This window comes from Panthera onca, chromosome E3, assembly GCF_046562875.1.
Source record: "Panthera onca isolate mPanOnc1 chromosome E3, mPanOnc1 haplotype 2, whole genome shotgun sequence".
NCBI classification, from domain to species: domain Eukaryota; kingdom Metazoa; phylum Chordata; class Mammalia; order Carnivora; family Felidae; genus Panthera; species Panthera onca.
Window position 1 is genome coordinate 30,966,193 of NC_138354.1, and position 24,376 is coordinate 30,990,568.

Consider the following 24,376-nt stretch of genomic DNA (forward strand, 5'->3'; position numbering starts at 1 on the left):
TGACCAATGAAGGCTGTCTGCCTCCCAAGGCAAGAACGCTAGCTCAGACTGCAGACTGTGGTCCCGTCCCCTACAGGCGACTCCTCTAGGCATCCAGAGAGAAGCTTCATGCCAGCAGACCTCAGAGCTTTGGCTCTGAGCAGCCCCCTACAGAGAGCTCCAGCCTCTTCCCTCTGTCTTCCCCCAGTGGCTGGCTGACTTCCAGTTACCAACAGGGGCATCTCTGCGCCTGGGCCTTTCTCCAGGACTCGAAAATCTCTCTGCCACCACTCAGGAGAGCCCACGAGTGTCCAATTATTAACAGTCCCTGAAAGCAATGCTCAAATGGTGTCAGATGGGAGTTGGTGTGTATACAGCCCAGCTCCATCTGCATTTGGGTGGGATGATTCTGAGTGTGTGTTCTACACCCTCTCCACCCCACCCCCACATTTCCCTGCAGCATTAAACTCCAGTCATTCATAGTGGGAGCTGGCATGAGAAAGTATCCTCTATTGGCTCTTTCCCATTTCCTGCCTCACCTGCCCACCTACTGGTATCCCCTTCATCTCTCAAATCAACTTTTCTCAGACCCCCTTTCCAGTGGGGCCATATTAAGGCAAGTTTCTACCTGAACATTTCCAACTGAAATAATGCTCTTAACACTATTCTGTTCTTTTAACAGAAGCCAGGCAGGAAGTAAAATTTAACAAATAGGGGAAGAATCCCCTATTATAAAGAGACCTAGCAATGGTGTATTTTTTGAAGGCAGGAAGTGAACCTAAGAGACACAGACTCTTACCAAAAAGGTTTCAAACAAAAAAGTCTCAGGAGAATTTGTGTAAGTTGCTACTAAGCAAAAGCATCCTTTACCTGTAACAATTACCCATGCATCCTGAGTACGTATGAAAGATTTAGCTCTCTGTGGTAACACTGGTAGTCCCTGGTGGGATCCCGTTCAGATTAGGATGTGGGATCCTAAAAAGTGTTAAACACAAACGGAGATCCGAGTTGAAAATTCCCTGAGCAGGCAAAACCAGCTTAGTCACACAGGCAAAGCTTAATTTACCTTCTTTTGCAAGACAACCAAGGCTCACTTGACCTGGGTTGCTTCTTGCTGATACCTCTGAAAATCCCAAGCCAAACCTGCTGTTCCCCAAGATTGATACGAGGTAACCACTAACCAGTTCTCTTTCAGTTAAGAAAATTCTGTGAACCAGTCACTGTGAAAAATAAACAATCACTGTCTCCACACTACTTAGCTGCTTTCCAACAATATACCTCTCAGCCTTATTCCACGTTTTGGTTTGAGTGCTCCCCGTCTGCAAAGTTTTTGGTGTGTGCACAAGAAACTCTTAGTAAAATTACCACTTTGGTGATGCATTAGTCTTAACCTCTGTTGTTTGTTTGTTTTCCTGAACTTTGGACAAAACATACAGGGCAACCCCAACAGCATCACATATAATCAGTTTTATTGCCAGGTAAGAAATTCATATTAATATAGTGAATACATGTTTACAAATAAACATTCTTAGAAAACAAACAAATGTTTTTTTTTTCTTCTTCTTCTTCATTGTAGGAAGTGTTATTGGTATCATAAACTCTGCAGTTGTGGACGAATATTAACACAGGTTTACTTGCAGAACATAAGGTTACTAAAATATTCGCACATAAAATATGCTCCATTTACACGGAAAACTGGGGGACTTAGGTGGGGATGCCAGGCAGAGCCCAAAGTGTATGGAGGCTGAGATACTCTGGGAGGGCAAGGGGAAGTCAGACTCTGGTCCTGTTGGGTTGGGGGTTGGGCATAAACTAAAGGCAAGAAATAGAGGCTGATGCCAGGGCATGGGCTGAGGCAGGGAGCGACTCTCTGCTTTGTTCTGGCTTCTCTCTTCTAAGGTCCCCACTGTTAGCTACAGGATTCTTGCTGACACATGGCAGCCACAGTTCCCTCAGTACCACGAGTTTGATCCACCCTCCCTAGAGGATGCCAAAGAATAAACCTCCCTGTCCAACAGTCCCTGCTCACAAAGCCTCCTGAAAGGTAATGAGACCTAGAAGATATGTTCTCAGTCATCCGCTGCCACATCTTACTGACCACACGGTCACCTTCCTGCCCAGACCCCCAAATAACACAATTTGCTGGATGCAGTTGACTCAGAAGAGAAGGAACACGGAGGAAAAAGGAAATTCTGTAGTTGCAGAGACCAAGAAAGGTCCTTAATTGGGGTCAGGATAAAGGTGACACCAAGTGAGTTGAGGGCAGGGGGCAAGATGAGCTATAAAAAGGGAAACCAGACCCCCAGGACTTTGGAGCTGGGGGGACCCTCCCAGAGAAGCCCACCAGCATTTCCTGAAGTATGCGCCGTGCGCCACTCACGAATGCAAAATGATTCATCGTAGCATGTGGACAGAGGACTGGCTAACACCCAGTCACAGAGGGAATCGGCTCCTTTCCATTTAGACTCCGATGGAGTCCCTTGGGAGTGCAATGTCTCCACTGGGTGCCGGTAGATCTTCAAGAACTTTTTAACATGCTCATCTTTTTAAGAGAAGAGAAGAGAAGAGAAGAGAAGAGAAGAGAAGAGAAGAGAAGAGAAGAAAAAAGAAAAGAGAAAAGAAAAGAAGAAAAGAAAAGAGAGGAGTGTGAGGAGGGAAGAGAGAGAGAGAGAGAGAGAGAGCGAGCATGTGCGCAATCCCAAAGCCTGGCTCTAGAGTCATACCCTTCCACAAGCAACACGATTTACCTAGAGCTTAACAACTGTTGCTTTGCTGCCTTTGTACTTATTTTCTTCCTTCTTTTCTATTTAGGGTGATCGATACCGCTCTTCTATTTGGAATCATGAGAGGGAGTTTTCCTTTTAGAAATTCGAGGTATTAAGAATGAATCCCTTTAGATACAGCGATGGAGACACACAGGGATGCCAAAGCACACTGCAGTACCTGGAACTAACATCAAGAAAACACTGACCAAGCTTGGCGGTGTTTACTCCACGCTGGGGTGTGCTGGGATCCTGGAAAAGAGGCTGAGAAGGTGGGCACTGTATCTGCCCCCCACCCCGCCACTGACAGCCCTGCTTTGTTCAGCACAGAACCACTTTATAAATGAGGATCTTTGATACTGGCATCTGTGGATGATTTTTCTTTCTTTTTTTTTTTTTTTAACGGGCAGAGGTTTTGCTATCCAAGAACCTTGAAAAGCTTGATCTAGCCCCAACTGCCTGTGTTTCAGATGGGAGGCCAAGGCCCAGAGAGATACCATGCGTTGTCAATGTCCCCAGATCAGCTGGGAATGAGAAGGCGAATAAACACCGGATTTCCCTGCTTCCATGATGCCCGAGATGACAAACGGGTGAGGCAGAACTCTGCACGTGGCCATCCTGGGGAATTCTCTGAGTCTGACACCAGAAGAGCTGGGGGGTGGGGGTGGATGGCCAGGGGGCTGTCACTTGGAGGTTCCTATTAACTGGCTAAGGCCATTAGGGACTGGTTGAAAACTTCTCACCTAAAATCAAAATCTCTTGTGTCTCCACTCTCCTCTTTGGGCTTCCACTAAACAAAACTAGCAGGGACATTGGCTTTGTTGGGATACCCAAGGGCCACTGGCTATGAGAACCCATCTGAAAAACCACCTCAGGGAATTCTGGGTGGGAGCTGAATTCATGGAAGTATCTGGGGAGGTGGTTTGGAAGGACCATTGGAATTACGAGATGCAGAAATGCTTGATAGGTCTGGGGGGGCTAGATAAAGGGAGGACTAGTGGTGACAGGGTGGGAGGAAAGGGGGGGTGTCTTCGTCTTTAGGTACCCCTGAACATCACAGCAGCCCCCTCAAAGTGTGTTATGGGTGGGCTCACCGACAAAGGGTTGGGGGGATAGAAACATCTTCTATTATTGCAGGAAACAGGAGGGAGGGGGGCCAAGAGAACACAGGTTGCACTTGGGTAACAAGACTGTCATTAAACAGTAACACATTGAAGGCACCACCCACGCTTATGACATTTTCAGTCCAAAGCAGCTGAAATTTGGCAGCGGTGGTGGCAAGGGCTGAGGGGAGTCAGGGAGAGACAGTTAATGGAGGACTGGTTTCTGTGTTTCTTGTCTCGGAGGCAAGGCAGGAAGTAGGGGGCCCCCTTTTCACCTCGTGTCGACTTTTCAACCGTGAATTTTGGTGTCATTGTTCTTGATGCCATTGTTTGTTTCCTAAGTCGCAAGGATTTGGGACAAAAATTGATTTGCCGTTTTGTCTGTTTTGTAGTGGGCTTGTATTCGTTTATCTTTGTTCTTTTGTTTTGTTTTGTTTTTTGTTTTTGTTTTTGTTTTTTTTTAAGAAAAAAGTTATTTAACACTCTCTGGACCCTCTCCCAGCCATAGAAGCCTATCCTTCCCATGTCCATGGTCATGGTCTTTACGGGACTTCTCTACAACGTTCTTTCTCATCACTATTGGTGGGTTCAGGGTCTTATTTATTCCTTGTGAGTTCAAGTGTGTGTTGTTTTTTGCTTCCAACATTGACAATATGAAAAGTACTATAAATAGAAGGGTTGGACTGTCTCACGCTCGTCAAAAGCGTGTTTCCACGTCACTACTTCTCGGGATTAGAAAACACTTATAATGCACACAGATTCCTCCCCAAACAGCTCATATTCTCAAGTACACTCTTGTCGTACCCTCCACGCTCTCCTCTCCCCACACCCCCGGCTCTTTCACCTGGAAACAGACAGCACGTGGTAAATGGAATATGTGCTCGAATGGACAATTTCTCTAAGTTGTGCTACTTTTAATTCGTCATCATGGATTTCAGTCTTAAGTCAGGAGGAAAAGAAAAAATCAGCCCCACGGTTTGGGCGTGTGAGTCGGCCACCTTGGCCCGAAGTCGAAAGAGCTGTGCCTCAGTTTCCCCTCTGCTGTATTGCTGAACATCCCTGCTTCGGCCTTGCTCAGCTGCCCGCCGACACGTGTTAGGCATGACCCAAGAAAAGCATGATTCCGCGTCGCCAGCAGGTTTATGGTCGGTTGGTATGGGGAGTCAGGGCGTGAGGGAGCATGTCGGGGAGGGCAGGAAGGGTGTGGGCCAGGGATATTTTTTGCCTCTCAGTTGAGTATGGTCTCCAGGATGCTTCCTGTAGTGAAAGCTCAGACAGTCACTTCTGTTTTGCTGTTGGTGATGAAGTATGGCTGTGGGGGTGGGTAGTGCTGGGTGCGAGTCCCCAAGGGGTCGCTGGAGCCCGACTCGGCTACGCCAAGTTTGCCCTTGTTACCGTAAGCCTGCCGCCGGAGAGACTGCTCGTTGGGGTCCCAGCCCTTGAAGTTGGTGGTGGAGTTGTAGGCCAGGGGATGTGGGGGCGTCTTGTTGGTGCGTGACTTCTGTCCATTTTGCTTGGCGGGCCCATGCTCAGGGCTGAAGGCCCGCGGCTCATCTTCCACTCTTACCGGGTGCAGAGGTAGGTTCCCCTTGGCGGCCAGCTCGGCCAGGTGCCGTCGCTTGGAGTAGAAGTCATCATTGACCTTGTCGGCTGTCCAAGGCGGACGTGGAAGGGGAGGAGAGAGCAAGAGAGAGGGAGAGAAAGGAGAGAGAAAGAGAGTTAGGGATTGGCAAGGGTACCAGAGCACAGCATCAAAGTGGGCCAACAGTCCAAACGAGACACACACTAGAAACTCCATCTGGAACAGACAGAAGGAAGGAGGACAGAAGGAAAGAGGCTCATGTTTCTTTCACAATCAAGATCAGGACCAACAAGGTAAGGGCATCTCCAACGGAAACTCTGGATCTCCCCCAGATAAACACTTCTCCACCACGGCGCACCTAGCATTGTACATCCTTGGCTTTTTTACAAAATTCAAGTGTTGTTTCATTATTAAAATCATGCATTCTCATTAGGAGAAATAGTGAACATCTTGAAAAATATTCGTGTCTGTCACCCACCATGCAAGACCGCCGAAATCAACACTTGGCTATTTTTTTCCTCTGGTTTTCTCAGTAAACGCGGTTTAATTTGGGATTTCTATTAGCGTGTTTGATGCCTTTTAGCAGTTAAGCAGGCCTGTGTTCAAACCCCAACTCCACCATCTCCTAGAAGTGTGTGCATGTGTATATATATTTCACAGGGTTGTTCAGAGGGTTAAATGATATGATGCGCATGAAGCATTTACATATTAGCCCCTTCCAAGCTAATTATCATTATAAATCACGGCTTAATTTCCACATAACTTTCTATCAAGCATTTCTCCGTGTTGCTACAAACCACTAATGAACATTTTAATGCGTACATAATATTTCATTGGGTAGAACTACTAAAATCAATCGATCCTCCCACTGATGAACAGTGAAGTTTGCTACTCTGTTGTTAACATAAATAAAGCTGAAATAAGAATCTTTAAGACTCAAGCTCTCTTTGTATTTAGAATTTTGCATTTAGAATAATTCTAAAAATATTTTCTTAATCTACATCCGATGACAGCAAGCTATAGCCCCTGGACCAGATGTGGGTGCTGCCTATTTTTGTACATAAAGTGTTACAAGAACACAGTCACACCCACTTGCTTACCTACCGTCTGTGGTTGCTGTTGCTCTACTAGGGTAGTGGGTTTGGGTACATGTGACAGAGACCGTGTGGCCCCGCAAAGCCTGAAATCTCTACTAGCCGGCCCTGAAATGAATTACCTGAAGTGGAATTACATGACCACGGGGTGTAAATATTATCTAGGGTCTTGATACATATTGCTAGCTACGCCACAAAATTGTTACACCAACTTCCACACCATTTCACCACACTATCTCCAGCATGATTTCTTTCTTCCTTCCTTTTTTTTTCTTTTTTTTCCTTCCTTCCTCCCTCCCTTTTCCTCCCCTCCTTCCCCCTTTCTTTCTTTCCTTCCTTCCTCTTTATTTATCTATTTGATAATTTTATGAGATCTTTTATTTTATGTTCTCTTCCAATTCTTTTACTATAAGGTGCTCTACACTTTGAAAATTTATTTCTTAGTGGCGATGCCCGGCTAGCTCCATCGGTGGAGTGTGCAAGTCTTGATCTTGGGGATGTGAATTTGGGCCCCATGCTGGGTGTAGCGATTACTTAAAATAGATAAGATAAATAACATAAAATGTATTTATTAGCAATAAACCTTTGAACTTCCATCTCTTGGGGGATGAAAGATATTTGCTGCTTTTTCATCTACACTTACAACATCTCACACTGTGACATGTGAATTTATGTAAATTCATGGAAGCCACTATAGTTCCAGATTTATTTTCCCATTGGCTTCTTTCAAGAACTCTCAGGAGTAGGAAAGATGGGGGCTTTAACCCCTGTTTGATAGATTAGGAAATTGTCAAACTCAGACATATGAAGTGATGAACAAAAGTTACCCACAGCTAGTGACTAATCCAGGGGAGAACCGAAGTCCGACAGACATTATTTTATGTGTTTGAAAGGCCGTAGAGGGAAAGCTTCAGTTTTAGGACCAAGGGGACAAAAGTATGCCCTCCTTGCTCCCTCCGTGTCCGTGGCAGATGTCCCTCATGGATCACACTTGTGCTGTCCTGGCAGCCTGGCCTCCACTCAGACTCAACACAGTACCCCAGGAAGCCACATGTTAACCTTTCAGGCTTAATACAGTTTATGTTGGGTTTCTGTCCTCGTTAATGTAAGTACTCCTGGCTGATGTGGTCTTTCAAGAGAAAGTCCCCCTTTCCCATAAATTCTAGAGGTGTCTGAAGATACGGAATGTCACTGTCAAAAGGAATCTGCTACTAAAGATAAGAATATACATTCTCACCAGACCAGGCATTGAAGTGGCAAGAGTTAAACTCAAGTCAGTGTTAGATCTCTATCTTTCTGCCTTCCAGAAGAAAGTGCTAGGTTTCCAATGCCATAAAGTTTCAACAGAAGGATGCTCTGATATTCCCCCTTGGACTTAGTCGGGGAACATGTATCCAGGTACCTCTAGGACAGATTCACAGGTATCCCCCACTCCAAGTGCCCAAACCTGAACACATCATCATTACAAGTACTGTTCTTCTTCAGGCTCTTCCTTATCTCTCCAATGGGGATGCCAACTAGCTTGTCACTCAAGCCAGAAGCACGGTGGCATTCACTGACTTCCACTCTCCTCCTCTCCTCTGTTACCACTAATAAATGACCAAGTCCTTCCAGCTACACATGCAAATGCTTCTCTTGTAACACGGTCCACCTGACCCCCAACTTTGAACATTGTTCCACTTCAGCCACCAAACTGGCCTCCCTTCCTTGAGTGTCGTGCCTCCACCCAGTCCATTCTCCACACTGAAGCCAGAGGCCTAATTCTAAAATGCCAAAGTGACCATGTCCCTCATCTACCAAAACCTCCTCAAGCAATTTGCTCATGCAGCCATTCAACACAGTGGCATGAGTCATGTGCTAGGCAGTGGAAATCTAAGGAGGAATCAGAAACAGATGTGGTCCCTGGCCTCATGAGCTGGGCATCTAGTAGGCAGAGACAGATAATGACTAAATAATCTCAGAAATTGCATAAAAGTATACATATGGTAAGTGCTATGAAGAACTATTCAGTATTATGAATATTTATAATAAAGTCTGGTCTGGGAACCAGATGTTGGAGCTTTGAAGGCAGGGACTTTATCTTTGCATCTGTGGGGCTCTCAATCCTGGCAGTACATGCAAATCACAGGGGAGAGCTTTTCAAGCATTCAGATCCCTGGATAGCTACCCCAAACCATTCGATTAGAATCTCTGGGCAGGTCTGGCCCAGACACAGATTTTCTTTTTTTGTTAAGGCCCCTCCACCCAGGTGATTCTAAAGGTGCAGCCAGAGATGAAACCACAGGCACAGCCCTGGGGTCTAGCACAGTGCTGGCACATAGCCTTTCCTAGAGAACTCAAGGGAAGTGGCCTCTGACCTCACTCCTGTTCTCTCCAGCCGCCTCCCACCACCTTCCCTTCTAGGATGTCTAACAAGGTCAGATCCCACCATGATAGGCTCTTCTCCATGGCATGCATCATAGTTACCATTCTGCCCTTGTTAATGTACTTCATTCGTTACTATTTATCTCTCCCACTGCAGTTCCAAGAGGACAAGTCCAGGTCAGATTCCTGCCCAATACTTCATAAGCACTGTCCAGCCTACCTCCTGGAAGATATTAGGTACCCAACCAATATTCAGTGAGTCGATGTAGGAGCAAAATATCATGAATGCACATAGAATATCAGGGCAGTCGTGGGAGTGGAAGCTTCCTTCCCCCATTCCTCCCAGAAGTCTCTTATGAAAGTCTCGCTCACCCTCGTTATGTCCCCAGTCATGATTTGGAATTGTTCATTCCCCAGTTCCTCTTTCCACACAATGGAGTGGTCTAAGTTCTGCTCAGAGAAGGGAATGTATTCAAGGTTTCCCATGTCTGACAAACCGAGAAAATTGATTATGCACTAAGTGTCCCGACAGCTGGGATAGGTGATGTTTTCTCAAAAAGTTCTAAAGAGAAGAAGTCACAAAGACATTCAACTCTTGCCAGATCAGTGCAGGGATGGGGAGAGTCCTCCATTAAGAGGAGTCATGGAGTCCCACATGGAGAATCTACAACCTTCTCCATAATCAACCCTGACTTGGTCTCTTGGTGAGCCTGGCACTGGGGAGCCCCTGACCACAGAAAGTGTTTGGTACTTGGGGAAAGAGGGGGGTGGGCAGACGAATCTGGGGGTTCTGGAATCAGACAGACCTGTGTTTAGATCTCAGGAATGTTACTTAACCTCTTACAGCTTTATTTCCTTTTGTGTGAAATGGGGATAAATCAGGTTTGTTATGAGGAATAAATTATATGGGATCTATAAGCTACATAGCATAGTTCTGGAATGCAGGAACTATTCGATACATATATTTCATCTGTCTCCTGGCTTATGAAAGAACTGGATTAAATCCAACAGACATTTATTGAGCACTCACTCTGTGCCAGGCAACTTGCTAAGTACAAAGGGGGCATTGATCCAAACCAACCATCCTTCTTTCCTTTCTTCCTTCCCCCTTCACTTCCCCCCACCTACCCTGTGTGTTGGCCTCGTTTGCCCTATGAAGTGGCCTAAGAAGGGGACTTGATCTATTTGGGATGATTAGGGAAGGCCCCCTCGGGGACGTGCCTTTAGCTGCCAGCTGGAGGTAAAGAGTAGCAGAAGCAGAATTCCAGGCCAGGGCACATGTGGTTCTTATAGCAAACACGGCCACAGTACTTTGTGGTTCCATCAAGAGGTGCAATGTCTTTCCCCATCCTTTGAAGTTGGCCTGCCCGTATGGCTGGCTTTGACCAGTAGCATGACCGGTGATGTCACTCATGTGCTGAACTGGGGCTTTTTAAAGAGTTCTACAGTTTCTGCTATCAGGCTTTTGGATTCCTGCCTCCATGTGCAGAAGGAAGCCCAAACTGTAAAACTGGCTGAGAACAGCCACTCCAGCCCAAACCAGAAGAAATGCCAGCTGACCCAGAATTACGAGTCCAATAAGTGGTGGCTATATGAAGCCACTGCCCTTTGGGATACTTTGTTAGGCAGCAGTATATGACTGATACAGAACAGCATTTGCAAAAGCCCTGAGGTGGGAAGGAGTGTGGCAGCTTCAAGAAACAGACAGGATGCCTAATTTGGTAGAGCGAAGAAGGCAGGGGCTCACCAGACCATCTGACGTCTTGCAGGCAACACTGTATCATTCACAGCTATTCATTTGTCTGACCATCTTCCCTCCACTAGACTCTGAGGTGTTTGAGAGAAGTACAGAGATGGCACAGATTTGTTGCCTGGGGCATGACACTGTTCCTCAAACAGTGATTTTCAAGAGTATTTCAATAACAAGAATGTGGATGGTGGTGGATGAACTGTTCCCATAACCAGGAAATGCAATTTTCGGGACGCTTTCCTTCCAGTGCTTTTGGTATGCTCTAACTTGGCTCCGGAGGGGGAAGAAATGCCTACCTGGCCTCTCCTGGCTTTGTGCCGTATGGTCCCTGTCAGTCTATCAAAACTCCTCTTGTGAAAGAAATAACAGATTCATTGAACAGCCTTGAAAGCCCCATTAATAAATGCATTAACCTAATCAGCCCCGATACCTTATGGGCAGATGGCTGACAAGCCAACCAAGAAAAAGATGTGTGAGCCTTTCAACAACATTGGCCCTCTCTAGTTCGATTTTTCTTCATTTAAAAAGAGGAAGAAAGAATGAAAAAGGTGCTTTCCTTCCAATAAGCCTCATTGCCTTGAAGGAACCAAGGCTGTAATATTAAACTGTACCTTCCTCCATCTGTCTCTCCCTTAATTAGCAGCAGACACTTGTACAGGTGCAGGGTGGGATAGAGCCTCACTTCCGTGGGGATGGAGAGAGTCAAGGTAAGAACCAGTTTCCACATGCCACACATCTGGGGGTCTCAACAGGTGGCCTCCCACCTACCTTCTTTCCCAGAGCCAAAGATGTCTTAAGGAGAGCTTCCTACAGCTCATGACCACTCGGTGATATTCTTGGGTCTCAGGTGATGAATTTAACCTGGTAAGCAATGCCCCAACCAACCTAAGCTTTTGCTATTCCTCACTGGCCCCGGTCTTTGGTCCAAGAATAGGCTGAAAGCAAGTGATAAACCTTCCCATTACACTTAAGAATAAAATCCAAGTTATTTGCAGTGGCCCCAAGGTCTGCGTGACCTGATCTCTGGCTACTTGTCCACCCTTGTCTCTTCCACACTTATTATGAACCCGTCACAAAGTGTATTCATTTTCCAGGGCTGCCATAACAAATTACCACAAATTGGGTGGCTTAAAACAACAGAAATTTATTCTTTCACAGATTCCAGAAGTCTGAAAAAAGTCTCAGCAGGCCATGTTCCCTCTGCAGGCTCTAGGGGAGGATCCTTCCTCACCTCTTCTAGCCTCTGGTAGTCACCACAATCCTTGGTGTTCCTTGCCTTTTGCCTCATTCCAGTCTGTGCCTCGAACTCCACCTGGCCATCCCCTGTGCGTGGGTCCATGTGTCCAAATTTCCCTCTTCTTATAAGGACATCAGTCACTGCATTAGGATCCACTTGAATCCAGTATGACCTCACCTTCACTTATTACATCTGCAAAGCCCCTATTTCCCAGGGTGGGGAGACGTTCTAATTTCTGAGTGGTACAGATTTGGAGGGATACTCTTCAACCCAGTTCGCACAGGAGTCCTTTCTGTTTCTGAACACACCAAGCTTTTCCACATGTCAGAGCCACTGAATTGTGTCCTAGCTGCCCAAAGGCTCTTCTTCTTGGTTGCGTATCTGGACCCCTCTTGTCATTTGGTTCTCTGATCAAAGGCGACTTCCTCCTAAAATTCCTCTTGATGACCCAGTCAAAAGAGAGCCCTCTCCACCCCCAGTTGCCCTTGTCACTTCTCCCCATCTTGTATATTCTTAACCCTGTGTCATTTTGTCAAGTTATCTTTCTTAGTTACTTGGGTATTGTCTGTCTACCTTGGCTAGAATATAAGCTCCAATTAGGGTAGAGGCCATTATCAGCTCTGCTCACTACTGTATCTCCAACACCTAGCCCAGTGCCTGGCATATAGTAGGGGTACAATGATTCATCTGATGAAGGCAAGGAAGTGCTGGAAATAGTTCACATACCAACAGCATTCTCCAGAATATTAGAAATGGGCAGAATGTCTCCTGTTCAGGCCATCTAGTGTGTCATGTTAATTTTATGCATCAACTAGGATGGGTCCACAGGGTGTCTGGATTAATTTTTATTTCTGGGTGTGCCTATGAAGGTATTTCCGGATGTACTCAGTAAAGTAGATTGCCCTCCCCAATGTAGGTAGGAATTACCTAATGTGTTTGAGGATGAAATACAACAAAAATCAGAGGAAGGGAAGATCCATGTCCTTCCTGACTGTCTGGCATTGGTTTTCTGCCCCTGGACTAGGAGAGGCATTGCTTTTCTGCTCCTGGACTGGGAGTTACCCCATAGGCTCCCAGGGTTTTCAAGCTTTCGGACTTGGACTGAAATCACCCCACTGGCTTTCCTGAGTTTCTAGCTTGCAGACAATAGATCATGGGACTTCTCAGACTCCATAATCACATGAACCGACTCCCCATAATAAATCTCCTTTCATATATATAGATATCCTATTTTTCATATATATGAATATTTATAATATTCATATAGATACATACATATATATGAGATTTATTATGGGGAATTGCCTCAATCAAACTGATAATATATATATATATATATATATATATATAAATTCATGTGTGATATATACAAATATATATAAATAATAGGATATATCTGTGTGTCTGTAGTTCAATTTCTCTGGAGAACCTTAATAGTCCGCATCATGGAAGACTGACCTGTGCCCTGTGCTTTACAGAAACTTAAGGAATAAGCAGTGGTTAAGTTCCTTTATTTCTGGGGCAGGAGAACCTGGTGCTGCCCAGCTCCATATCCCTGGCCATAGTCTTGCAGAGGCATGACTGCAGAGGAGCAGTTCGTTCAAGGAAGCAAGATGAAGGTGGGTGAAGGAGGCATGGGCTGGTTAGAGACTGCTTCATTAGAGCAGAAATCTGGCCTCCCTCCCAGCTCCCCCAGTGGTAAACTGAGTAAAAGCTCATCTTTATTAAGTGTGTGCTCTGTTCTAGATACTTGGCTAGGGAATTTGTTAACCCGTGTAATACTCTCAATACAGTACTAAGGTAGGTGCCATCATCAGTCCCATTTTATAAATGTGGAAACTGAGGCTATAGAGCTTTGGCAACTTGTCCAAGCGACGGTACTGGGATTTGAACCCAGGACACCTGGCTGAATACCAGGTATCCTGGAATTTGTGAATTTGTGGCTACAGCACTCACCACTTCCCTGGTTAGGCTGCCTGCCTTATGGAGAATAGTCTTGTTTCCTTTTGAAGGTTTTATATGTGGGAAAACATCCCCCTAAACTAAAGAAAATGGAGGGAAGAATGAGAATTATGCAGAAAAATCACTTTTCTCGATTCCTCCTCTCCAGACATCAGGGGTGGGGGTGTACAGGTAAGTTATCATATTCTCAAGTAAGACATATTCCCATGTCACCATGGGAAGTTTAACAAAGCCCCAAATTCCCTCTTAAGAAGATAAACTATGTTTATCTTCTTCTTTGAGGTGAGGAGGGAGCTGAGGGTGACATGAGACTCTCCCTGCCAGGTTGTGACTCTTCCAGCATTCACATTGGCTAGTGCACAGGTCTTGTGCATCTCTGAGGGGCACTGACCAAAAGCAGACCAGCTGTCCCAGAGCTGGGCTGGAAAGAACCATTCACTTCTCACAGAACTGAGAGAAGACGGAAGTTCCTTCCTCATCACTCAGGGCCAGGCACTCTCCATATTATGTCATGTATCTGGCTCCCACCCCATCCCAAGCCAATGAGGCAGATGTGCTTGCCTGGGCTTTTCACGCTACATCATGCTGATTCCCTCAATGTAGTGGGATATTTTCAGATATTACCCAATATTTCCTTTTCTTGTGGTTCTAGCATCCCCTCCCCATCACCCAGAGAGCAGCAATCAATTTCAGTGATGACAGAGAGCCAAAGTGTTGGTTTTGAATCCTACACCGGGCTCTTGACAGCCATAGCAGAGCCTGAGACTCAAAAGGCAAGGCTTCAGCATTAAATTTCAGGAATCAGAAGGATTAATGAGCAAAAGAAAGAAGTATTAATGAGGCTACACCTTGAAGGATGCAGTGCATCAGGTCTGGAAGAATCTAACGATGTCTGGAAGAAAGCCCACCTGATTTTTTGGGACCGTAAATTCTTCCTTACAATATGGCGGAAAGAGCCTACCCTTTGAAAGAAGATGGATCTGGGTTCAAATCCCAGGTTTTCCACTTACAAGCTGGAGACGTTGAGCAAATAACCTGATCTCTCTTAAGGTCACCAACAAAATTGAAAACAAAACAACCAGGGTTACGTGGCAGGAGTGTGAGGGTACCAAAGGGAATCATATACAATAGCAATGTCCTTGCCTCGTAAGTAGGTATTCAACAGACAGTAGCTGCTGTTGCTGTCATTGTTCGAAAGGAAAAGAAACTCACATGGGGATACTAAGACTGACTTTGAAGGGTGCAGTACAGGAATAAAGGAGACAAGGCAGGTTAAAGCACAAACCATTACGCATGGCACAAGGCAGGCCTCCTTAAATGCACATCTCCTGGGAAGGTGTAGCACGTGGTCATTTGTCTCTCGGGTCTCTTTCTACCCTTTTCTCTTGGGCACATGGCCACCCAGCTCTGAGCTACATTTCCTCACCCTTCTCGGAAGCTCAATTTGGCCATGTAGTTCATCTCTTGCCCACGTGAAGTTAGCAAAAGGGATGCACCCAATTTTCCACTTCACCTTACTTGCTTGCAAGAAAATCATTTCCCCTGGGTGTCCTCTCTTCCGCCTTCTCATAGCCTATGACAGCCACCAGCTACAACACTGCAGCCGAGGACAATCCGGTAGAGGGTGGTAGAGAAACGGTGTTGGAGGAACCTGGGTCCCCGTGGGACAGTTTGGAGTCAAGCTGCCCCACCAACCACCACCCCTCGGGTCTATAACAGAGATATACTTCTTTCCCTCAAGCCACTGTATCTGTAGGGACCTTTGGCTCAGTAGGACAATATTTGCTTTTTACTTATACAGGAATATTTTCTGGGTCTCTACTTCTTTTTCCTCCCTCACAAGCTAAATTAAAAAGCAAAAGCGGGGACAGTTCATGTTTAAAAAATACCCAGGTATTTCTCTCTTCTTTTAAAATGCATTCTATAAATCTGTGCAGGTTCCTGAAACTGTCTCAGCAGGCAGAAACAAGAAAGGCAGGAAAAAAAGCCTAGCTTCTCAGACAGGAGAGGGCCAGGGAGGAGATGAGAAGGACTGTCTTTATGGTGAATTAGCCCTGTTTCACCTGGTTCTGGGCCTTGCTAAAGAGGCACAAGGAAGAAAAGTCGCATTTGAACCAGGTCCTAATAAAGCTCAGGGCTCCCAGCTTTCTTGAAGTCCTGTGTCTCTCTAAGAAAGAAAATTGTCAAGGGGAGTCCAGGAGCCTGGACCGTTTTTTTTTTTTTTTTTTTTTTTGGTCTTAACCCTGAGGGCTCCCACTGCCTTTGCTGGAGAAGATTCTGAAACAGCGCCTGGCTTGGGCTGTGCACCAAAGGTGTCCAGGCTATGCCATGAGCCCCTCTGTTGTGAACTCCAGGCCTCGAACCCTACAGGTCTTTTGTCTTGTCCTTAGGCAGGCCTGCTATGCAGTCACCTCTTTCTGAAAGGCTGTTGAATAAAGATGGGGTCCAGCCATGGCTGCCCACAGAGCCCCCTGCACAGAATGGTCCTGGATGGAAACTGCATTCATTCATTCATTCATCACCCTTCCATGCATCTCACACTGCTGCTCCAGAGATGGAGATACTTCTTTTCAGAAATTCCTTTGTGTGGTTTATCTTGTGATCAACCTCCCCTCTGGTGAAATTTTATGCAACTGGGTTTTTTTTTTAATTTTTTTAATCTTTATATATTTTTGAGAGAGAGACAGAGCATGAGCTGGGGAGGGGCAGAGACAGAGGCAGACGCAGAATCAGAAGCAGGCTCCAGGCCCTGAGCTGTCAGCACAAAGCCCGACAAGGGGCTCGAAATCATGAAGCGTGAGATCATGACTGGAGCCGGTCGGATGCTCAACCGACTGAGCCACCCAGAAGCCCCAAGTTTTTTTTTTTTTCTTAATGAAACAAATACAGGTTATTATCCTTAATACAATGCACCTCCTTCCAAAATGCTATAGGCAAAGGGCCATCTCAAAGATAATCGTAAGGTTTGGGATCCTATGTTAAATTGACGCATGAATGGCTTCAATTCCTCACCCTTCCCTCTATCCATGCTCTTTTTATGTGACTTTGAAACTCACCCCAAAAGAGGAAGATCTTTTTTTCCCACCAGCGGATTCGGAGTTCATCCATGTGATTAATGAATGGTAGAAGACATGACATAACAGAAGTTTGATAAAGTTCTTTGTGTTTCTCTTTTGCACCTATGTCATCGTCATGAGATGTCTAGGCTACCCTCTCTGAGGATGAGACACCTAGAGCAGAGCCAAGTCACCCCAGTCTCTCCAGCTAAAACCAGCCTAGATCAGCCAACATCCAGCTACCTCCCAGGTAGATGGGTCAACTCAGCTGAGCTGTGGATAAACTCCCACGTCAATATAAGTCACTGGTACACAGACACCTAGTCTCAGTAAATGCTGCTAAATAAATGTTAAACCACAAGGTTTGGGGCCACTTGTTATGCAGCATTATTATGGCAAGACTACTGATACAAATACCAATCATTTACTCATCCTACTTCTAGGAAGAGCCCCGTAGGTGGCTCTTTTCAGGTGGGGAATCCACCTGTCTCCTACTGTTGATCCACATGGTTTAGATGACATACCTCTCCACTCTCCCACCCCCAGCTATTCCCCAGTGACTACAATAAACCCATTTCGTTGCCCTTACTATAGCAATTTGTTCAGAGGTGGGCACGTGACAAGGCAAGCCAATGAGAGCAAAGCCTGGGATCTGTGGTTACAGAGACAGAAGGGCTAAAGAGATCAATGACCCCCAACCTTCCATTCTATAGGAGAGAAACTGAAGGGCTCAAGGATACCAAACTAGGTGGAAGCAGCAATGGATCTGGAACACAGGTCTCCTGGACTTCCATCTGCTTAATTTATCCGTGTCCCAGCACCTCTTCAGAAAAGACTGCAGGATTCCCTGCAAATGCTATGCCTCACTTCACTTAATAATTTGTTAATAAAATGCATACTGAGTGTCTGTTATCTGCCACAGGTACCATGCAAGATGCCAGCGAAGTTTGGAATGAATAAGATCTAGCTGGCTTAGTCTCTGAGGGGCATATTCTCAAACTAGCATAAAATGTTTATTGCAATCTTACCACAGCAGCCTTTTCTGCAAAGCAGAGAATTTCCCCCATGCCCTATGGGTTCCCAGGAAAGCTCATCAAAACTCCAGTGCTCACTGTGTGCTTTTAAAAGAGGCCATACTTAGGAGCTGGTGGGATTTGATTTTTATTAAAAAAAAATCCCCTCCCTATCCTCCACCTGCTCTGCACCCTCCAGCTCACCAGCAAACCAATAACCCAAATCAGAAAATTGCAAAAGGCTGCATTTCATGAAGTAATGTTCTAAGGTTGCTTTTCCGTGGGTCCTTACCCAAGATGTGCGCACCCCGACAGAACTGCAACCCAAATTACATGTTTTCTACTGCTTTGTGCCTTCTGTAGCATCTCTTGGATGAATATTTATTGAGCTACATCAATATTCTTCAAAAAAAAAGAAAGAACTGGAATTTACTGACCACCTACTCTGTGCTGGACACGCTCTCAGCCATTTCACTGACACTATCTCACTTAAACCCTCTTAAAGACGGACGAAAAGGCAATATCATCTTTTCCATGTGACAGTGGGAACTAAGGCCCAGAGATACTGAGTAATTAGGCCACCAAATTTCTGTGCCACAGCTGATGAGTGTCAGGGCAGGACACCAAATCCAAGACTGTCACCTCTAATGTTCCTACTTTCCAGCTGGGGCTCCAGCTCAAACCCTCAATTAAGAAAACAGTTTTATTTCAGCAAACACCAAAAATACTCATGTTTGGAAGAATGCTGGCATGTGGAATTGGCGTTGTAGGGCAAACTGCGTCTAGGGATTGGGTCTTAGGAAAGGTAGGTCCACACTTTAGTATATAGAGAATTATCCAGAAGGTGCAGTTACAAAATGAAAAAAAAAAAAAAAAAAAAAAAAGAAAGAAACATGATGAAAAGATGTTGAGGTCCCACATCCAGTGGTTCCAGCTTCTTTGCAATGTGTCCAAAGGATTTTCATTTGTAACAAGCATCTCCAGTGATTCTGAGTCCAGGTTTTAAGCCATTCTTTGAAGACTGGGTCCGTGTCCTGGGTATGATAGAATTTTCCCGTGTGACTTCGGGCAACCTCATTTATCTCAGGGGACTTGGTTCTCTCATCCATAAAAGCAGAAAGGTTGAAGCAGGTGCATTTTCTTCATTGTCACCATTGCCGTGTATTACCTGTATTACCTCATAACATCCCCCAGCCCCAAACACAACAGGGTGTGGATTTTCATTGCCTCTGCTTTGGAAATGGTAGAAATGGGTGTTCAGAGAATGTGAGTGGCTTGTGCAAAAGCATATGGTCTGCTTCTGATCAGAGCCAGAGTGACTATATCACAGTACACAGCACCATGCTGGCATTTTCCCCAAGTTCAGGACTAAGCGATAGGTCAGGTTCAAATATTCATTTTGCAAATAACCAGGTTTCAAAAGACATGGCTTTGTGCTGATAAGGAAAGTCCACTGGGCTTGAGGGGGTAGTGTCTTCCCAGGTGCACTGTCAACAATTATGCCAGGAGTTCCCAGGGCTGGACACGGGTGGAGTAACAGCAGGGACCACTAGGGGGTGGTGTGCATGAGAAACCTCAGAGAAAAATGAATGGCGCGAACCGGTGTGATCTGTTTGCCATATTCAATCCTGGCAGATATGGTTCACCTCCCAAGGGAATTATAGATCATGCAAGTGGAAGCAGGACACTTGCATCTTTAGGGACCTTGTCTTTTCTTCTAGGCAGCTATCCCTTCCTTCACCAACCTCCCCACATGGCACGCACCCCTCCTCCTACTCCTCTGTTCCTTCTTGCCCTACGTTCCCAGAGTGGGTTTCTAGCCACATTCATGCCCCTGTTTATGAAGAGGTTAACTGCGTTTCCTGAAGAGGAGAGAGACCAGACATCAAAAGTGTTTGGGAAATGACGTGGTAGAGTCTGACAGTTTTTGTTACCACGAGATTTTCCAGAGCCTTTAATTTGTTCACCTGGAAATAGTCATAATGATGCCAGTAATAGCCTTCATGTGGTTACCACTTTCCGTATGCCAGGCACCGCACCACGTGTTGTACACGTTACCTTATCTTCACAGCAACCTAGGCAGTGGGTGACAGTCTGGTCTCTGTTGTGCGGATCAGAAAACAGGGACTCAGAGGGGTTGGCTGACTTGCTGAGGGTCACAAGAGTATTGAATGATGAGCCTGATTGTAACCCAGGAGTGTCTGGGGCTAAACCCATCACACCCTGCATGTGTCTCCCTTTTGAGAAGGGAGCGGCATGTGGGAGGTAGGGGCCATCCAAATTCCCCAACCTTGTTATCATGCCTCCTGTAGACTCAGGGTCTGGAGACTGAGTAGAGAACACTAGAGAAAGATCAGTGACGCTAGATGAACTTGGGCCTGGCCAACTCTGAGACCCCTTTCCTCATGTAGACTCAGGGTCTAGAGACTGAGTAGAGAACACTAGAGAAAGATCAGTGACTCTAGAGGAACTTGGGCCTGGCCAACTCTGAGACCCCTTCCCCCCCCCCCCCACCCCCAAGACAAGGCAGGATAAATAAAGATGCATTTAACAGGACAGGTGAAATTAGCCCAGTTTGGGTGGAAAAACAGCTTCCAAGCCCTTGCTTTTGACCCATCCTGAAATATTTCCTAAATGCATCAGACAACAATAAGCTGATATAAAGACAGGGGTGCTGACTGCCTCTAAATGCTGTCACGGGAATCATAATGGCTTTGTTTTTCACACGGGAGAGAAAAAAAAAGTTTATGCCTCAAATTAGTCGGTCTGTCATGTTCCAAATTGTTTGCCTTTCTAAAAATGGATGTTGACATGTAAACAGTTATTACCTAATGCAAGACCCAAAAATCTGCCTCTCTAAAAGCAACAACTGTGTAGTCAAGGGATCCTTAGCAGACTCGTGGGTCTAAGGCTCTCTCTGTGGATATGGGAATACAGTGCATCCCCTTCCCTTCCATGCTCCCCCCAGAGCTCAGGTTGTTTCTGAGCCACTGAGAACTAGTCAAACTCCCCTCATCAGAACCCTCAGCCCACAGAAAGATCTTTAGAGACCTAACCAGAGGGTGCTAGTTCCCAGCAAGATTTCTCTACTGTGGTGGTTTTCAAAGTGTGGTCTCCAGGCCAGCAGCATCCCCTGGGAACCTGGTGGCAATGTAACTCCTCGAGCCCAGCCCAAAGCCCAGTGAATCAGAAGCTCTAGGATGGAGCCCAGGGATTTGGGTTTTAACAATCCTCTGGGGGAGGCTGATGCTGCTCAAGGAGCTGAAATGTGAGAACCAGTGAGGGCCCACTGTTCCCTCCTTCCTGCTCACAGGCACATACTCATGACCTTCTACAGTCCCTTGTCTCCCACTTCATTGTCTTCTGTGTTCTCTATGCACCTGGCCCAGGCCACCGCCCACCTGGGTAATCGTAGGAGCCTCCGGGGGCGGCGGGGGCGGGGGGGGGAGGGGGGGCTACCTCCAGGCCATTTGCCCCTAATCCTAGCTCCACTTGAAAACCAAAACTATCGTTCAAGAATGCAAAAATGGTACTGCCAGTATCCTGTCTAGAGCCCTGTGAGGCCTTCTAATTTCCCCAGTCCAAGGTCACTAAACAGTTCTGCCTCCACCGCCTTGGGTCAGTGACATCCTCCCCACCGCCAAATCCAACAAAGCAAATGGAGTGAAAGCAGAAGGGAACAGAGTTTCTCATCTGTTCTGAAAAGAGCTACTCCCATCACACTCAGGTGGGAAATAACCTAGGCATGTGAGTCAGACGGATGCGGGTCCAAACTACAACGCCAGCACTTAGCAGCTGTGGACGTAAGCGAGACACCCTCCCTCAGACGCCCATGTCCTCATCGCTAAAGGGGAAGGACACTGCCTGCACGGCTGGGTCATCAGGGAATTTAGTGACAACATGATGCAAAGGGCCAGCACCCTGTCTGGCACATGGTAGGGAGTGAGGAGATGCTAGCTACCTCCTGGTCCAGCCACCCAGCTGGTTAAACTCACAGACTCCATGTAAAGGACTCCTGATTCTCCCCAGACCGCCTCAGGAAAGCTGAACAGAGCAAAAAGGCTAAATCATCCCCAAGACCTGGAGCCAAGAACCTGACTGTGTTTATCTCTGCCTCACAAGGTGTGTTTTCTCCCCTGCATTAATTCACCTTGTGTTTTGCTAGTTTGCTTGGGCTGCTTTCTGAAAAAAAAATAAAATAAAACATTTCCTGGATGTCTTACCTGGATGGTGTCTGATAGGGACATTTTCCTTCAGGCAATGAATATTGAGAAGGGGGGCGGGTAGCACATTCTCCAACAGCCCAGAGCACAGATACATCTCACACACACACACACACACACACACACACACACACACACACACACAAGAACACCTACATGCTGGAACTTAGACGGATTTCAGGTCCACCCAATGGGGACACACGTGTGGCACTGGGTCACACACAGACACCAGGACACTTTGTGCTTCCAATGATTAATGTCAAATGTGACAAGACCTAGACAAAAGAGCTAGAAAGAGCCGTACAGTACCTTTTGGTGACTTAAGCGTCGCCACTGCCCAGTCACCATCAGAACTTCCTAAAAAAATAACAATCGAGAGATGCTGATCTGCTGGCCGGCTTCTCGTGTTCGCTGCCCTCACCTGCTGCCGGCCCCAGCCGCAGCCTCCAAGGCAGGTGGGGAGCAGGCCTCAGGGGCCCCGGGAACAGGGCGAGAGACCAAACGGGCAAATGTGATTCTGTAGGCACTTCCTTCTGCAGCATCAAGATAACACCCAACAGAGGGTCAGAAGAAGTCCCTTGAAAAAGGCCTAGATGCTTTCAGTTACGTCAGGGAGAGAGAGACTTCTCAGGCAGTGAATCTGGCTCTAAATCTCAACCCTCTAAGAAAGAAAGGGAAATGTGAGTTGCATGAGGTCACTTTCGCTAATGACAACACTTGGTTGACAAGATACATTTGGATCCTGTTTTACTGCAATCCCTCTCCTGAAAAAGTTAGAGGGAAATCCAAGGTTGGGCCAGGCTCTGCAGTGACTGCAACTTTACAGGCTGGGTGGCAGGCACCCAAGGGGTAGGGACTGTCCATGCGCATAATCTGTGTTTGAAAATACTGATGGGGCGCCTGGGTGGCTCAGTCGGTTAAGCGTCCGACTTTGGTTCAGGTCATGATCTCAGGGTTTGTGAGTTTGAGCCCCACATGGGGCTCTCTGCCCTCAGCATGGAGCCTGCTTTGGATCCTCTGTCTCCCTCTCTCTCTCTGTCCCTCCCCTGACCCTCCCCCTCTCAAAAATAAAAACATTAAAAGAAAAAAGAAAAAAGAAAGAAAAATACTGTTGAATGAATGAATGAATGAATGAATGAACGAACAAATTCAAGTTTCTCTGTGAGTCACTCTTCCTAAGGGAGGGAAATTCCCCTAAATGCTACAGGATTCAAGTTTGTTATTTAAGCATCACATAATGCTTGGAATTTTGTTTAGAAATCAGTTTCTCTAAGTTGAATTTCATTTCAGGTGTGCTGAATGAGCCCTGGGTGATGGTACTTTATTAAGAAAACTCCCTGGTAACCTCTTGTGTAAAGTAAAGAATGTTAAGAAGGGCAATGGCCACACCCTAAGCCTGTCTTTGTTAGACTTTCTCTGTAAGATTGGATTTTACTCAAAGGGGGGTAAACCTGCTCACGTGTCTGTGCAGCAGCCTCTGTCCATTGGCCAGAGGCCTCACCAATCAGTGTGTGCCATTGGCTCCCCTTTCCTTTCTTAAGAATCTACCTGAAAAGCCCAAGTTCTCAGCATTTTTGCACAATTTCCAGACAGACATCAGGCTGCCAGCTGAGAGGAGTTGCAGGGAACATTCTGTGTGATGTGAAAGATTACAGGGCACAGATCCGGTCTCATTTAAACATTTCTGGTTGGCCTCGTAGGCATGCCAAAGGACGCTCAGATTGCCACATTCCCCCTGCCGATATGAACTCAACACCCTCATTATTCACAACAGAGGGGAAACGAAGGGACAGGAGGGTGAAGAAGTTAAAATTAAGTTGAGACCCGCCCAGGTTCATTGACATCTGGAAATAGTGATGTGGCCCCAAATCTTCCTGTGTGGGTGGACACAAGACTGCCTGAGTCACTGAGTCACGGACGCCAAACAGGTCATTACCCCTAAGCCAAGTTCATCACTTGAAGACAGGAACCATGCCATGGTCACCCCTATCCCCACCTAAGGCAGGGCTTAGCTCTGGCAAGGTGGTAACAAGTTCTCTTTCATAAATCCACTGAAAATAAGGACACTTAATCAGGTGGCACACAGGCTTCCAAATATACACGTAAGGTCCCACTACATGCTTGGTGCCACTACCCCTGACATTAGATAAATATTTATTGGGTGGAAAAACTTCAACACTTATTAAAGGGGGATGAATCAAAGGCGGTGAGAGGAAACAAACGTGAGGTAACTTTCTGGGTGATGAAATAC

General features: G+C 46.2%; 1 protein-coding gene across 2 annotated transcripts in view; it reads right to left on the bottom strand.

Moving 5' to 3' along the window:
* Positions 1-3,117: 3,117 nt before the first annotated feature.
* The window catches only part of SHISA9 (shisa family member 9), a 278,295-nt gene continuing 257,036 nt past the window's right edge, over positions 3,118-24,376 (bottom strand). The window contains exons 4-5 of one of the 2 annotated variants that reach the window (XM_060648542.3): positions 22,435-22,482; positions 3,118-5,494 (exon numbers count right to left, since the gene is read on the bottom strand). In XM_060648542.3, coding sequence (XP_060504525.3) covers positions 5,115-5,494; positions 22,435-22,482 — 428 coding nt within the window. In that variant the 3' untranslated portion in view covers positions 3,118-5,114. The remainder of the gene's footprint in view (positions 5,495-22,434; positions 22,483-24,376) is intronic. The other variant, XM_060648543.3, reaches the window with a different exon arrangement.